At 42.9% G+C, this 16908-nt stretch overlaps 1 protein-coding gene across 12 annotated transcripts in view; it reads left to right on the top strand.

Annotated features, from left to right (window-relative positions):
• NEDD4L (NEDD4 like E3 ubiquitin protein ligase) overlaps window positions 1-16908 on the top strand; it is a 338650-nt gene that overhangs the window by 256428 nt on the left and 65314 nt on the right. For all 12 annotated transcript variants that reach the window (XM_077891827.1, XM_077891799.1, XM_077891773.1 and 9 more), the window contains 4 exons: window positions 716-766; window positions 8817-8878; window positions 9030-9132; window positions 10835-11001. In XM_077891827.1, the coding sequence (XP_077747953.1) occupies window positions 716-766; window positions 8817-8878; window positions 9030-9132; window positions 10835-11001 (383 nt within the window). The remainder of the gene's footprint in view (window positions 1-715; window positions 767-8816; window positions 8879-9029; window positions 9133-10834; window positions 11002-16908) is intronic.

Here is a 16908-nt window from a genome sequence, read left to right as displayed (position 1 = left end):
AAGATTGAAAACTTGAGGCCATTTTTTTGATGAGAAGTAATTTCTAAGATTTCTTAACAACTAGATTATTGTTTTTTCCCTGGACTCTCAGCTCCCAGGAAGCTCTTTACGGCACCATATTCGAATGTTCCTAACGTTTCATTACTGTCGTCTCTGTAAACTGGGCCAGCTGTGACCCCAAAGCCTCTGTGGACCTGAATGTCCCTTCCCTTACTGATTGCATGCTCCCCAATTCCAAGAGTTGATTTGTTTGCTTTCGGGTGGGCAGCAGACACACTGCAGGAGCTCAGGCAGCTAAAGATCTTGTGTACAAGGCCTTGGACTCATGGGTCTCCAGGCAGTGGCTGTCTGCCACACGCTGGGGCCTCTGCCTTCTACCCAACCCTGCTGTACTCGTGTCAAGCCCTCCCCCTTTGTCTCTATTAGTAAAGAAACATTTTTTTTCAATGAAGTGTAATTGACACACAGTATTACAGTTAGTTTCAGGTGTGCAACATAGTGATTGCACAAGTCTATACATCATGCTGTGCTCACAAGTGTAGCTGCCTCCTGTCATCATACAGCACTATTACTGTACCCTGGACCCTGTGCTGCATCTTCCATCAGAGACTCATCCCAGAAACACTGTATTAAAGAAACATACCAAACATTTTTTAAGAATGCTGACACTTAATGGGTACATGAGGATATTAACTCTTTGCTCTTTTCTCAACAGACACGAGACGACTTCCTGGGACAGGTGGACATACCCCTTAGTCACCTCCCGGTAAGGACCATTACCTGCTTTATGGTGCATGTTGTGAGCAGCGGTTTCTAATGGATTCCGGTTAGGTATCTTTCAGAGCAATATTTCCTCAAGGCAGTGGAGCAGGGTGGAATGAAGAGCATGTGGTCTAGTCCTGCCCCTTTCTAGAAAGTGGCCGTTTCAGGAGGATGGGAGAGAGCTTAATTGTAAAAACCAGCTGTATCTAAATCATCCAAGTATGCCTGTCTGCACCACCAGCTTCTGGTCTTCTTTTGTCACATCATATAAAACAGCTCCCTTTCTCTCTCAAACCCTCCTTCTTGTCATTGAAATGTCTTTACTTTCAAATTCATCCTTTGGGTCCATTCAAGCATTTGTTCCCTTTGTCTAGAATGACACACTCTATTTCTCTTGGGCTATATCCATATAAGCTAGTGCTTCCCAGATTTGGGTGTATGGCTTTTCTCAGGCAGCATGGAGACAAAAGATGCTGTCGGTTCCGAGTGAACTTGTCAGCTGGAAACACCCCCTCCAGCTTTAAAAACTGTACTGAGTTAGCCTGTGTGGTGTTGCTACCGTTCCTCTCTGCTCAGATGAGTAGCAGAGCAGTTGGGGCTTTTGACCAATAATTGAGGCTAAAGATCTCTTCACGCTTCAGAGGGTAATCTAGGTAGAGTGGGGAAGCAGGACCTGAAGGCCGTGATGAAAGGCAGATCAGCTTGTAGTTCAGCTTTAGTTTTCTAGATTGTTCCCTCCCTTATCCTAGCCCTTCTTCCTTTGGGCAGCACAGAGTGACTCCAGTAGCACCTAAGAGAGGATCAGTCAAATGTTTCTACCTTCCAAGGGCATTTTGTTAATTTTTTTTAATGCTTTGAGCAAAGAGCATAAATAACCTACAAACTAAAATGCCTTAAATCACCTAGTCTCCGTCTACCGCTGCAATGAAATCATGGCTATTACTGTATGTTAAGTACCAAGAAAGACTATGTCTTACACAGGAAGTTCTGAAGATGTATTATGAAGGCATGTGATAGCAAGCAATTTATTATTTACTCGGGGGAGCTATTAAGGAAGAAAGGTTTCAAGCACATTCCCTTCCGAAAAATTGGAAGCAAAAGTGATATTGTTAAAATATTTTTGTTTCTATATAAAAACCTGAAGCTCCAAGGTACTTGCAGAGAGTGCACGTGTGTGCATGAGACTGACTCCATAAGCCATCAGAAGCCTGATTCTCCTTTTAGAGTCTCAATGAGAGAACATAGAAGTCTCAGCATTGGAAAGGAAAGATTTCACCTGTTTCTACATCAGTTGGTCCTCTGTTTAGGCTCTTCAGGTTGAAACTGTAATCTCACAATTCGAGGCAGTGTTGGTTAGCCAGTTCTTTGACGGGATCCATGACCACCTTTTTCCCTAACATAAAACCCAAATCTCGGCAAGGCAAATTTACGTACCTAATACTCTCTAAGAGGTATAAGTGGAATCTTTTAAGCAACCTGTTACGACAGTCCCTTGTTTGAGTGATTGAGTGCAAATTGGTTTTGAAAGGTTGGGTGGGACTCCCAGAGAATAGAAGTGTGTTCCTTTTCAGAGACCAAGTCAGTAGAGGGAATAATTTAGCTTTGGGTTTGGGTGGAGGCAAGAGTGAGCTTTCAAAGAAGGAAGTGGTACCAGAACTCGAGGCTGGAACAGAAACCAGCCAATGAAAGAAAGTGGCCAGTGACTGCCTGGAGGGAACTGAGGACTTCTACATGACCTGAGCTGGTTGAGTGATGGAGCCACCCAGTTTGGCATCTGCCCAACCATTAGCTTACATTGGAGTGCGATAATCTCCACTCTGCTAGCTTCGTAGAGCCAACAACAGTCTGGGAAGTGGACCACAGAGGAAGCAGAAGGAGAGGAATGAGGGTACATTCTTCACCTTCCAAGTGGTGGAAGGACCCAACCAGCATCTTCTGAACAGATGCAGCTTTGGGACTCAGGATTTGAGGTGCTGTCGTGTGTCCATTTGATTGTACCTGAAAGGCACTCGTGGGAAAATTTCACAGTGTCCTTATATTTTATAGATCACGAATGTGAGTGAGAGAAATGGATGTTAGCATTTGAATATATTTTGCAGTCCACGGCGGTCACTCTTTTCTTGATGGCTTCCTGAGTATTGTGGAAGCCTCGGGAGTCCATATTGGTCAACATCATCAAATTTTAGATAAAGAAAATTGTCTCGAGCAATGAGAGAAGATACAAAGAGCAGTGATGTCGTGGTAGTGGTACATTTGCCATTGCCAACCTGTGCAAGCCTTTTCCGCGTTGAAAGTATTTGACCGAGTGTTTGATTATTGATTTTGTGCAGCCCCAGTAGCTGATGGAGAATGTATTCCTTCAATAGCTGTTTGCTGACGGACAGGATTCTAGTCTCTGAGGAGAATCCAGGGAAGCAGCTTTCTCCCTCACGCCAGCCTGGCATTGTCGCTCATTACAGTAGCCACATGTGGCAGTTGGGCATTTGAAATGTGGCCAGTATGACTGAGGAGCCGAATTTATCATTTTATTTCGTGTTAATTAAAATTTTAAAAGGCACCTGTGGCAGGTGGCACCATATTAGATAATACAGTGAGGGTGAAACAGTTCCCTGGCATGGATTTAAAAAAAAAAAAAAAGATTCAGATTCTCTTCTCCTCAGATAATAAGTATAGCTTTTATTTTTTATTTTGAATAATTATAGCTTTTAGAGGGAGTCTCAACCCCCACCCCCACTAATTACTTAGTGATTTTTCATTTCGTTTCCCCCCCCTACCTGGACTGTTTCTTGCTAGTTCTGTGCATCTGATATACCAAGAACGGTTATGTAGTAATAAAAAGCCCAGGTCATTTAAATCATTGAAACTAAAAAGAGGTGATTTTTGTTATTTTTTTGAAATCTATGTTAGCAGAACACCTAATTGCACGTGGCTCTATGTTAATGCACACACACATTTATTTATTTTAAGATCTTCTAAACCGAGAATGAGGCTTTATCTTACTGTCAGTGATAATCAGGAACCTTTATTCCTTTAAAAGAAAAAAAAATCTCTGTCTTGATTCTGGTTTAAGAAGTTGCCTTCATTTGAATGAAGCTCTTTTCTAAATCAAGAGCCTCATGGAGCAGATCCAAGTAGCAGAACTAAACTTAGTGTAATCCCTCGTGATTGTTAAGAAATTATTTTTGATAGTTTAAATCCTAGTCTGTGTTTTGTGTATGTTTGCAAAATAAATATTTTAGATATAATAATTGGTGTTTGCTGAAGAAGCTTCTCCCTTGCTGATATTCTAGAGGCATATTGGCTCCATTGCCAGTGGATATTCGTGCCTGTTGTGTAAAACCTTGCTTTTAGGATCTTAGGAGCAGCTTACCTGAGCTGTCATGACTTGGCAGCTGTAAGTTCACTGACCACAGGAAGACTGGAAGGTCAGGGCGACCCTGCCTCTCAGTGGACTAGTCCAGAAGCAGCCCCTTCCAGTGGTGCACAGCATGAAGTTACAAGCACCTTGGCATCTTGGACCTGGTCACACAGGTCCTGCTCGGCCTCCTGCCCGATGTTGGGTCCCTGGAGTAGTTGTGAGCCCTGCTGGGCCCTGTGGGCCGTTGTGAGGGGCTGAGTTGGATTTCTGCCAGGGTGACAAGTGAAGGAGGCCCTCGGGACAGAGCAGGGGGCTGTGTGAGACCAGGTGTACCCTGCGTGTCAGTCACCACCTCAGTTACCCACCACAGTGACCAGTGGAGCCCAGGGTCTGCTCCATCCCTGTCCCCTCAGCAGGGAAGAGTAAGGAGTGATCATGTGAAAGAAAAATAATCTTTTTCCCGCTCTGATGATGGATCCCTCCGTGCTTCATACTCCTCACATGCTTTCAGAGGAAAGCGAGTAATTTTAGACTTGTGATTCACTTTCATCCTTCCTTGGCCCTCAGCGTTGGCTCTCCCAGTTTTATTTATGGAAGAAAACGTGGAAGGGGCACCTGGGTGGCTCAGTGGTGTGAGCGTTTGCCTTTGGCTCAGGTTGTGATCCCAGGGTCCTGGGATCGAGTCTCACCTATGTCTGTCTATCTGTCTGTCTCTCTCTCTCTCTTATGAATAAATAAATAGAATTTAAAAAAAAAAAAAAAGTTAAGCATGGAAAGCAAGAGGACATGGGAGCTCAAATGGGAGAGACCTCTCTTTCCTTTGCTCCCATTCCAGGTTTACCACTTATCTTTCATACTTGTCCATTTTATTGGTTTTTGAGGGTGGGAGCGAGGAAAAGGATGAGGGGGGGAATGGGGCAGAGCCAGTAAGGTTGGTGGCCCGACCTTTTATGCAGAGCCAAGCATTAAGAAAACATCAGTTCATGTTCACACAAGTTTCCAAAGGTCAGGCTTTAAAAGATCTCTCCAGAATGGTTGAGTCGAACCTGGGAGATGGGCGAGTCACCCTGGTAACCTTAAGAAGTTAGTCATCCTTCCTGGGCCTCTGCATTGACACCTGTAAAAGGAGGCTTGTGCTAGATGACACCGAGTTTCCACCCCGCTCTGTGAGAGCGCATCTCTGCTGCTCTGTGGCTCCCTGAGCAGAGGCACCGGCAACCGTGATGACGTGCCTGTCACCTGGGAGACTCGGGCGGCAGGGCTGGCTGGAATTGGGAGGGGGGGAAACGCCAGCCCTAAGCTCAGCCGTGACTCTCATTCTCTGGCCGATTTTTCCACAACTACCATTTTTACATCTGTCTGTGAAGTTCAGTGTGACGGTGGGGGTGTCATGTCAAAAATTTCATGACTTTTATGTTCAAGTGCTAGGACTTCAAGCTTATGACTTGCTTTTAGTAATTACTTAGATACAGAACCGCTCCAAGACCCGTATTAACAACAGAAGGACGTTTCCTGGCAGGTGCTTGCCTGTTAGGCCTCTGAAATTTTTCTCGCATCTTCCTTCCACTGTGTCGCCCCAGCGCACCCAGCACACTCAGCTACAGAAGCTCTGGACCCGTGGGAAACAGCCGTGGTACAGACAGCTAGTTTAAGAACAGTAATTTCTCCTGTTTTAGTCAAGTGCTGCTTGGGGCCGCCGTCAGGGTAGCTTTGGATTTCAGTTTTCGAAGCACTTTCAGGGTGATGGTATTGGTTTTAGCACCTTAGCTGTGCTTGAAGGCGACTCAGGTGATGCAAGGTCTGCAAGGTCGTGGTTCCCGCTCACCTGTAGAATTCAGCAGCCTGCAGCTTCAAGGGACCTCAGATGCTGTTTGTCTGCTCCTTGTGTTTTACGGATGAGGATACCTGGGATCAGACCTGAGTCTCCAGCACTGATCGGTGATGTAGTCAAGAGCCTGGGCGAGGGGTCAGAGGGGGCTTACTCTAAGGCCTGGGGGCTTTTGGTTTTGAGTCTAGCGTCCTGATGATTCTGTTGGCTTCCATTTGCCCACAAAGCTGGTTAACTCCCTGTATGTTAAGCAGTTGCGGTTCTGCTGAAAGCTACTACCCTTTTTAAGATGAAAGTGCTGCGCGTCCAAAAGATTTTCTTTGGAATGGCCAGTGTCCCAGAACAGGAGGCAAAAGCGTCCACTTTGCCCAGTAATTCCATCAGCATCAGCCTGTTTGAGATGGCTTTCTACCAGTGCTGTCCTGGGAACCTCCACTGGGCTTTTTTCCAGCAAATAGGATCAAGCAGACTGTGGGATAACGCCAGGAAGAGTCCTATCACTCTCTACAAGATCACCATCTTGTTCACATGCAAAAATGTCCATGGAGGTGGATTTTCATTTTTAACGCCCTGCCTTTTGTTGGAGCACGTTGAGGTGGCAGTACTCACAAGTGACAGGCAAATGAAGAATTAGCTGACGATGATAAGTGGCCAGCGTGTGTGAAGTGAGCCAGGCACCCTTGCAAGGGTTTAATCCTCACAGCAGCTCTCTGAGATCCTGTTACAGCCCCACTTTTTTAGATGAGGACACTGAGGCACAGAGAGGTAAGGGGCTTGCCCTTGGCCACATGGCTCTGTCCGTAAGGAAGCCCAGACGCAGACCTAGAAGGTCTGCCTCTTGATGGTGTGGTGGTTGACATTTAAATTGCACAGCGTGTGGACGGGTTCATTTTCAGATTAGTTCCTCCAAGCTCTGTGGTCCCCTCTGCTTATTGTCTCTTGCTCTCTGCTGATCCTAGAGCCCTCCTGCCTGCTTAAGGACCTGGTAGGTTGGTTCTTGCTCATTTCCTCAGCTTGAACTATCCTTCCTCCCAATCCGGCCCCTGTCCGGACTTGCCCATTCATCTCAGAGTGGACCACACATCCCCAAACTGTTTGATCTCCAAGTGAGAATCCATGTCTGCCCTCCACCCTGGGTCCCGTGGAACGTCATCTCAATGCGTTGGTGAATTTGTCCCACTGAGGTTCAAGTTACCTGTTGATACCATGGCCCCTGCTATATACATCCTTGTAACTCTAAGGGAAGGCACCATGTCGTAGCCACGTCCTTCATATGGATATTGTTCTAAAACCATTTGTGGTTGAATAAATGCGAAGGGGAAGAAATGGAATAGTATTCTTGATTAATAAATTTTCTGTAATAAGTGGTATATGTTTGGAAACATCTTTTTTTCAGAAAATGTTTCCAAAATGGCTAACTTTATTGCCTGAAAGAGGACTGCCTAGAGAATCTGACTGACTTCCTTGGTGACAGTGAATTTTCATGGCCTTGACAATTTACTGTAGCTCAGATGAGTTAATCAGCTACTTGTACAAGTGCCTGCTTTGCACCAGGCAGTATTCTTGGCACCAAGGATTTCATGGTGAGCAAATCCAAGTCTCTGATCTCATGAGTTTAGTTCTGAAAGTGATAGATGACAAATTCATTAATAAATAAATGAGCAAGATAATTTCAGATAGCAAAAAGGGGGAAGATAAACGACGCTCTGATAGAGGACAGTAAGGGAAGGCTAATCATGGCTGTTAGGATGCAGCATCTGAGGATATGACCTGGGATCTCATACCTGGCTTGCAAAGTGGAGCCAGCCGAGGCCATTTCGAGGCAGAGCTGTCCAGCAGAAGGACCTGCTAGGGCAGGATTGGACATGACGTGCACCAGGAGAGATGAGGCCAGTACTGTTTGGAGCAAGGGGTGAATGGAAAGACCGGCTCACGGTGAGGTTATAGGTAGTGAAAAGCCAGGTTATGTTTAACCTTCTAGGAAAGAGTTTTCAGTTTATTGTAAGCAGAGTAGGAAGCCATTGGAGTTTTATGTAGGGAATGACATAAAACCTGTAACATTTCAAATAGAAATGCGTACATACACACCCCCCTGGGAAACAGTCAGTAAATCATAAAACCGTGGTTTGTCTCTCTTGCTATAAATACTTTATATTGTTGCTAATTAAAGAGCCTAGGCATTTGAGGTTTTGCTATGTATAGTATTTAAAAATTAATGAAATAGTAACGTTTATTTTTACAACTGCCGCCTTGATTTGACCGATGAATTTTGCACAACAAAATGAGGACTGATTTCTTTAAAAAAAATACCACAATTACATTTTATAGCTCCGTGAAGTAAGTGCCAGCAAGGGGCTGATGGATGGCACTACCTAAACTGGTCTCTGTGGAGGGGATAATCTTTCAGTTGTCTTAGGCTGGTGATATGATACTTTAATGTTAAAAATAAAGCAAAATTGCCTTCACAGGCATATTTTCCTGTTAACTCCATTTTTAGGTTTCCTGGATCACAGGGACAAGAAGGCACCAGTGACCACTGGTTCTCTGAAATTAATCATCAGTGAGATTGAGGCCTACACCCTGTAGTTAGAAATTAGACTTGGCAGTGACGACTGTAATTTTGTCATTTGTCGAAGGCTAGGGTTGGCTCCTAAAAATGGGTGTTGATGGTGACATCTAGTGGATCCTGGGTAGATAAAGTTTTGTGACCTATACAATAATTACTCATCAAATACTGGTTGAAGAACCAACCCCATTTTCACCTTTCCCACATTCAAACACAAGAATGCTGGTTCTCTGTAACCCAGTTTGGTGTATCTAAAATAGGACACTATCAGGAGTTTTGAAACTTGCTTTTTCTTCCAATAGACTGAAGATCCGACCATGGAGCGACCCTATACATTTAAGGACTTTCTCCTTCGACCAAGAAGGTGAGGCTTTGGGGTGCAGATGTCCTTCATGCTTTGGTCTTTTGTTTTCTCTAAGGAAGACTTCAGCTTCTTTTCCTTTTGTATTTTTAAAATGTCCTCATAAATATGAAAGATGTAACCAAGTCATAACCAATTTTCTTCTATTACGCAGTCATAAATCTCGAGTTAAGGGATTTTTGCGATTGAAAATGGCCTATATGCCAAAAAATGGCGGTCAAGATGAAGAAAACAGTGAACAGAGGGATGATATGGAGGTAAGTTGTGGAGCTCCAGGCCTTGATCTGTTTACCTTGCCAAGATCATACTAATATTTCATTTAAGCCTTTATAACAAGGAAATAAAAGTGGACAGACCTTAACTATGAACAAACTCACCTGGATCTTTGAACCAGTGACCCTCTACCAATGTGGTTAGCTTTAGTTAAAAAAAAAAAAAAAAAACTACACACAAAAGATAAGCTTTTCATTTTATGTTACAGCACTGATAATTGAAGAGTCTCCTCTTTATAAAATGCTGTACCCACATTTCACAAGCAGCCCCCACCCGTGTGTGAAATTCTGCTCACCATATTTCATCCTCTTATTTCTTTGGACTTTCAACCCATTGTAAATGTGCTCATAGCACTTGGAATTGCTTCAAAGTGGATGAAATGATTGAGAAAAGCTTTTCCAAGTTTCTTAGGCGTTGGGCCAACAGGTGTTGCATTAGGAAAGCTCTCGTCTAGAAATACCATTTTGGAATTAGCTGTCCAGAGGATTTTTTCTTCCCTCCTGGCATAGCTACCTTTTATAACTCCTTAGTCACAGACCTACATCGTGGATGCCATTGTACCTTCCCCGAGCATGCTTCATACAGTGCTGTTGTCTCCTATGGTTCTGAAAATGTACATTACACAGGGCCCCTCTGGGGCTTACTCGCACATCTGTTTGCAGCTGTGGCATGTACGTGATTCGTGAATTATGTGTTATGGGCAAGTGATCGGAACCCTCCCCAGGCCAAGTGGTCATATTTCTGGGCAGTGTTTCACTCGTGCACTTTCTGTCTATGGGGAGGAGCGAAGCGGGTGGTAGGCATGTATGAATGTTAAGGTTTCATAAGCACATCGACAGATTTTTATCTCAAATCCAAGGAATTTTTTTACACTCTTGTAGCTTTCCAACTGCACTAACCAGTGAATTAATTTTCCAGTGACTTTACTCGGGGATGTTAGGAGGGAATACTTAATGCCTAAAATATGTGTTGCAAAAATGCAACTCTTAACTCTGAAGAGTTGCCCCCATGAAGCCTTTATGGGGCGGCGTCAAGTGGGAAGGGCCGAAGTGGACAGCAGCTTCCCAGACTTCTGCTCTCATGGTTGTACCTGTTGCAGAGGGGCAGCCCGATGGCCTTCCAGAGCCTGCCCCGGTGCCATCCTCCCTGGGGAGCCCACCTCCTGGCCCCTCGTGCCACGCTCTGTCAACAACACACATGCAGCATGGCTCATCGCCCCAGCTCCCTCTTACCTTATGGAGGTGTCGAAAAGACAACAGTTGGAACATGACCCATGTCTCTGGCATGACTCCGTACCGCCCTGGAGGCCTTCAGGTCAAAATAACAAACCTGAATGTGAAAAGAGAGTAACGTGACTTAACACAACAGACCATACATATCCAAAGCTGTGTTGCTCTGTACAGTGAGGTCAAGTTTGAAGGCAGCACAATTACTTGGTCATTGCTCAGAGTTTATTGAGACTCTTCTAGAATTGATTTTTCTTTCTTTCCCTTTTTCCTTTTTTTTTTTTTTTTTTTTTTTTTTTTTGGCCCTTTTTGGGAATTTCTTCACACATGGCATGTGAAGCTACTGAAAGAGCCAGAGTGCAAAGGAATAAGGATAAAGGACCCAGAGCACAGGGTGGTGGGTTTTCCTCCCATGTAAAGGGCCCGCCTCAATGATCTTCATTTGCTTTTTATTCCATAGCATGGCTGGGAGGTTGTGGACTCGAATGACTCGGCCTCTCAGCACCAGGAGGAGCTTCCTCCACCCCCACTGCCCCCAGGCTGGGAAGAGAAGGTGGACAACCTTGGTCGTACCTATTATGTCAACCACAACAACCGGACCACCCAGTGGCACCGACCAAGCTTGATGTGAGTACTGTCCCGTGGGCAGGAAGGCATCCTGGTGGCTCTTTGGGGCAAGAGGGGAAATCAATCCTGTATCAGAAAAAGCATGTGGTTGTTTGCAGAGGTTGTTGCAGAACCGGGTTCCTCTTCATTTCATTAAAGAGCACAGGAACCCGTCAGAATTCACATGTGATAGAGCAGCAGCTCTTGCCTTTGTATCCTATTCGCCTGCTTGAAGTATGACTGATTCGTTTTATCTTTTTATATAGGCTCATGAATACAGAGGTTATTTCTCCCAGATTAATCATAAGTACAGTGATTATATCACTTCCCTCCTCTTTGTCTTCCTTTCCTGACCCAGAAAGAAAAACAGCAGTCGGATTAGCTATGCAATTTTCTCTCAAGTTTTTAGATTATTTATTCCCTTTAGTTATTTGATTTGGAAGTGCAACTTATTTTTTTCCTTTTTGGGAAATTTATAAATCACCCCCTTGATCTAACTAGACACCCAGGGGGAGGGCTGCAAACTCAGAATTAGTCATTACTGTTTATTCTCATCCCTCACCAGCCTCAGGGATGTAGTGAATTGATTACTGTTTTGTTCACAGAGCAATTTTGTATTTGATGGTAGAAAATAAACACTAGTTAGACCTCAGCTACATTAAAAAAGGATTTAAAGCAGCTTGTTTTTAAATCATAGTATACAGCAAGGCCTAAAACTAATAGTATGCAATAAAAGGCAAAACAAAATAATTGAAGGAAAAGGGAAAAATTATCTTTGAAAATTTGAGCTCCCTAGCAGCCATGACAAGGAGGGTAATTATCAGTGAGTTATGTAATTTTCAATATGTAATAAAAGCAAGTATATTAGGTGAGATCTTTTTCTCTTTCACCCATGCTCTGAAAGAAATTTGCTAATGATGGTTTATATATAAATGGTATTAGCAGTGTGATGGATGGTGTTGTCAGCAAGCCTTTTTATCTTTAGAAGTTACAGAGATATTCCGCGTATAACCATGGGTGGGGAAGGTAGCCAAGAAATTTGAGGCTTCCCAAATCTGCATCAGTGAATCCAGTCCTTCCTAAGCCCCCAAGTGGGTTCCTATGGATATCAGCTGTGTTTGGTCAGCGTTAGCTCATTATTCACAGAACAGTGTAAATATCCAAACATCCAGATGATAATGAGCTGCTCTTTGTTGTAATTTTTTTTCCATAGAAACATAAATGGAAATGGTTTAGTTAATTCTTCTATTTGTATTCTGTTTTTTACTATTTCCATTTGATCAGTGACCATAGCTATTGTGAAACTAATTTAAGCCATTTGACTACTCTAGCTGTTTGTAGTAGTTTTTTTTTTTAAAAAAGGGACCCCCCCCCCCAACTTCACTACATGTAGTGATCAGGTATCTTGAATCAAGATTCTTGGTAGCCATACCCTAAATAAAGCACTCTTACCTTCCTTTGCTAAGCATCACTGGACATACGGCACTCTGTGGGGACCAGAGTATCCTATGACCTCTGTAGAAAAGGGACTAACAGCAGTTTACAAAGAAATACTGGTGGCCGATATATATATGGAAAAAATACTCGTCTTCATTAGTAATCATGCAGACTGAAGTCTCTTCCTTTGGCATAAATGGAAACCCTTGCTTACTCTACCTCTCAGAGTTGTGAAACTCCAATGAGGAAATTCCTGAGAAGAGACTTCATATGTTTTTGTAAACATACCACCTTGGTGGCAATGTCCCAAAGAACTAAACCAAAACAAGAGAGATCACTTGTACTGTGCTAGCTCATCAGTTGTCCAGAGAGACATGGGAAAAATGCAACTCTTAATCCAAGTTCAGGTTCACATGTAGTTTAGGGAGTGGTCAGTGGTGTGACTGTCCCCATCCGTGAGGAGCTATGCCAAAGAGGCTGAACCAGGAAGGACGTCAGCCCAGCTCAGGTGGGGCTCAGGGAGTTGCCTCCTTTCCAATGGGCATGGCTTCTAGAAAACAAGAGAGAAGTTAGATATGAAGAGTTCGTTTCCACCATAACCTCTTCATCCCATCTGAACTGTCCAGAGAATTGGAGGTTCTTTCTCCTTAACTTAGCGTGGTTTGGCCAGAAGCCCTCAAGCCTTCCAGAATTATTCCAGAGTATCGTTCTAATTTGAAAACAATTATTTTCATAATTCCATTTTTACAGAATACTGCTGCACGCTTTGGGGGGAAATTGGTATAAAGTGTCTTTATTAAGAGGCTCTTTCTGAGGAAATGAGACAGTGATGACCGTGTGTTAAAGTGAAGGAAAGATTTTTCCTCGTGGCTCCTCTTTCCCAGTTTGCTAGGCCTGTGCTCCAAACTTCAACCCCCTGAATAATCTTCAGTGACAGCTCGTTGCCCTCCGGCTGTTCTTGCAAGGTCCTTCTCCACCCTGTCTCTTGCCAGATTCCCACCCACAGTCATAAACCCCCAGTGCGTTGAGTGGCCAGACCATATGCAGCTGCTTTCCAATTACTCTCTTCTTGGCCCTGTGGATGCAATAATGCACTCCCCCCACCACCACCCAAAAACCGAAACAGAACTAGAATGTCCCCTTCTGGCTGCCTTTAGAGGTCAGCTGCTCTACCTTCCTCCGGGAGAACTGTACTTGTGTTCAGGTCCCCCCCGGAAGGTGCATGCTTCCGCTCTCGTAGCATGGAGCACGTAGTACTCGGGTTGCCACTTTGGGCCGGACAATGTTTTCTTACAGATCTACCGTCTCAGTGCCTGGCACAAAGTAGGAGCTCAGGAAAGTACTTGTAACTGAATGAATGACACAAATGAATCCCTTCTGAAAGTGATTATAGGAACACGGTTTAGTGAAGCATCTAGGCCTGGATATAGAACCTCAGGATGGAAGGCTGGCCACAGAGTGCTCCCAGCTCTCTCAAGTCTGAAGGTAGCTTTTAAAACAATCCTAATTTTAGAATTCTCCTTGGCCCTATTTTCAATGTCAACTGTAAGCTTTTTGCTTCAAAAAACACAATTTTATGGGTGCCTGGGTGGTGTAGTCAGCTAAGCAGCGACCCTTGTTTCCGGCTTCAGTTATGATCTCGGGGTCCTGGGATCAAGCTCCATGTCAGGCTCTGCGCCCAGCACATAATCTGCTTGAGATTCTCTCTCCCTCTGCCCTTCCCACTCGTGTTTTCTCTCTTTTTAAAAATAAAAATCTTTTAAAAACACAGTTTTAAAAACACGTTGAATGAATGGAATTAAGGTTGTGAATGAAGAGGAACTTGGGAGACTCAAAGGCTTAACTCTGTTCCCTCTCTTTCCAAAATGCTTTGTACGACTTCTGTCTTAGCAACCGTGTAATCGTGTATCAGTAACTCCATTCATTATTACAGCCCCTAATGTGTGTGAATGTGAGTGATCTGATACATTGATGTTAGTTGGCACTGAACTTGATAAACTGATGGATTTATCCTGCCTCTGTCCACTTGTATATTTCCCATGAAAGTCAAATAAAGAAAATATATATGAAATTAATGACTGAAGAAAATTGAAATAACCATTTCCTACAGTATTTTCTTGCCCCCAATAAAATCATTTTCTCTTTTAATCTGTCAGCTCAGAAATATTTTTAAATGATCACCTTCCCATTAGTGACTCTTTAAATTTCCACTTTCATCAACCCTCTCATTCCATTGCTTAATGACATGCAAAAGGTCTCCTCTTCATGAACATTTTCACTTTATCACTGAAGACCCTAAGAGCCTACAGTTGGAATGTCAAAATCAGAAGTCTCTTTTCTATGCTATTTAGTGATTTCTGGTTCACACCCAATTACTAATTATATGAGCATGTGGAATAAGGAAGATTTGCGTGATTGATTTTAAATGTTCTTTTTAAAAAGTAAGTCCTTCTCAGAACAATGGAATTTTATGTACTTCTAAGAGATATAAAATGCAGGCATAGTGATACTAAAACCCCATTTCTTCTCAACCTCTCAGAAGTCCCTGTAACAGAGCAAGCATGTAATAGGTCCTGGCACATAGCATGCAAACATTAATCACTTAGTGTTGACTGAATGAATATTAACTGACCTTTCAAGTGAAGATTTACAATTTTGATGAAACTTTTATACACGTATTTTTTTTAATATGCATAAAGTATTTTAAAATAAGGGCCCCTGGCTCAGTCAGTTAAGCGGCTGACTCTTGATTTCGGCTCAAGTCATGATCTCAGAGTCATGAGATTGAGCCTACAACAGGACTCTGCACTCAGTAAGGAGTTTGCTTGAGATTCTCTCTCCCTCTCCCTCTGCCGCTCCTCCTGCTTGTGGGCCTGTGCATGTGCACTCACTCGCTCTCTCTGTCTCTCAAAAATTTTTTTTAAAGGGCCTGTCATTAGAAAGCAATAATGCTTCCATCCTTAATAAAAAGGGGAAGGATAATGTCAACTTCCTCTGCTTTCTTAGACACTATTAAAATATTTTATATATATCATAAAGAATTAATTCTGGTCACTTTCTAAGTATTTTTCTGTTCCGTAATAACTTACTACTCTTTATAATCATTATGTGTTTAAGAATTGAATGTCGTATAAAAATCACTGTGACAACACAAAAATCACAAATGTGATACTACATTTTCTAACCTGTCCAACAAAGCGTCATTTTTTTTATTTTGTTTTGATAGTTTCAGAAATGTATTAGTACCTTTCCCTGTCCTCTGATTTTAGCTATTTTCTCTATAGCCATAGTTTTGTCCATTTTTCTGAAGGTACTTCAGGGTACTATTCTAGTTTAGTTACACTTCAATATAACTAGAAAATAGGCAAGGTTTTTATTAGATTCCCAAAGTTTATGTACTGGGGACACGGGTACAGTAAAAATTCACTGATTCAGATTTTATTAAGTAATTGTCATTCTGATGTGGATTAAGTGGAAGCTAACTTTTATACTACCATGTTTACCTGCAGTTCTAATGTAAAGGTGTTTGTTGGAAGTACTTAAACTCTCTGAGAAACAGACATGAAAGAGTCACTATTTACTTGCGTGTGGTGCTATTTATCTCAAACTATTCACTATTACAGGGGCCCAGCAGGCTTTTTATTGGGATGTAGTATAAGTTAGCTTCAGAGCCTATTAGAATATTTTAAAAGCTGTGTTGTAGGAAGAATCTATAAGGACGGCCCATGATTAATAACTATTTAAATTAGTCTGAAACAGTGTTTTCAAATATTTTGAAAGGTTAACTTGGAACATCACTTCCGTTAAGTAAATTAGGGTGTCGTCTTGAGAGTCTGAGTTTTCTCTGAAAAAACGTTTTGACGTTCAAATTTCTACTCTAAAAGCCAGCAAGTAGTATTTCTCCCAAAGGATGATTGCCTCTAATGTACTACCAAAGTATTCAAGATCGAATTGATGCTTTCAGGTCCTGAATCAAGAGAGATGACACAGAAAAATAGAACATGAAGTTATAGTGTTCTTCAAATTCCTCTTGATTTGGGACATGATACCACCTGATGTTTGAATTTTAAGAAGTGGTTTAATAGGGAGAAATGCAGTGTCATGATTCAGAGATCCCATCAAAGCGAGATCCACAGCAGCCAAAAATCACGCATGTTGGATGAGGAGCACTTCTCTCCACATCCCAACTTTGAGTTTGTACTGTTTCTGCGCTTCGGCCAGTTGTTAATGACCAAGGGTTTGCCGCTTGTCATTGCTAGCCCAGAAGGCTCACGATGGCTGGCCCCAAGTCTGCGGCCTGTCCTTCGAGAAGCCTGCCTCTCACTAGAACAAATGACTGCAGGGCTGTGATTCCTTAAAGTACCTTTTGCAATATGTGCTTGATAAATACTCAGAACATGGTGACTGATGCATTTAAACCCTGCATCTGTTTGATTGACCCGAACCCTCCTCCCACTGTGCTTTAGCCAGGCTGTCGTGGGGGAGACTCCT

Source organism: Canis aureus, chromosome 1 (assembly GCF_053574225.1).
Source record: "Canis aureus isolate CA01 chromosome 1, VMU_Caureus_v.1.0, whole genome shotgun sequence".
In the NCBI taxonomy this organism is placed as follows: Eukaryota; Metazoa; Chordata; class Mammalia; order Carnivora; family Canidae; genus Canis; species Canis aureus.
Note: the sequence above shows the minus strand (reverse complement) of the source record. Positions and strands in the feature narration are given on the sequence as shown.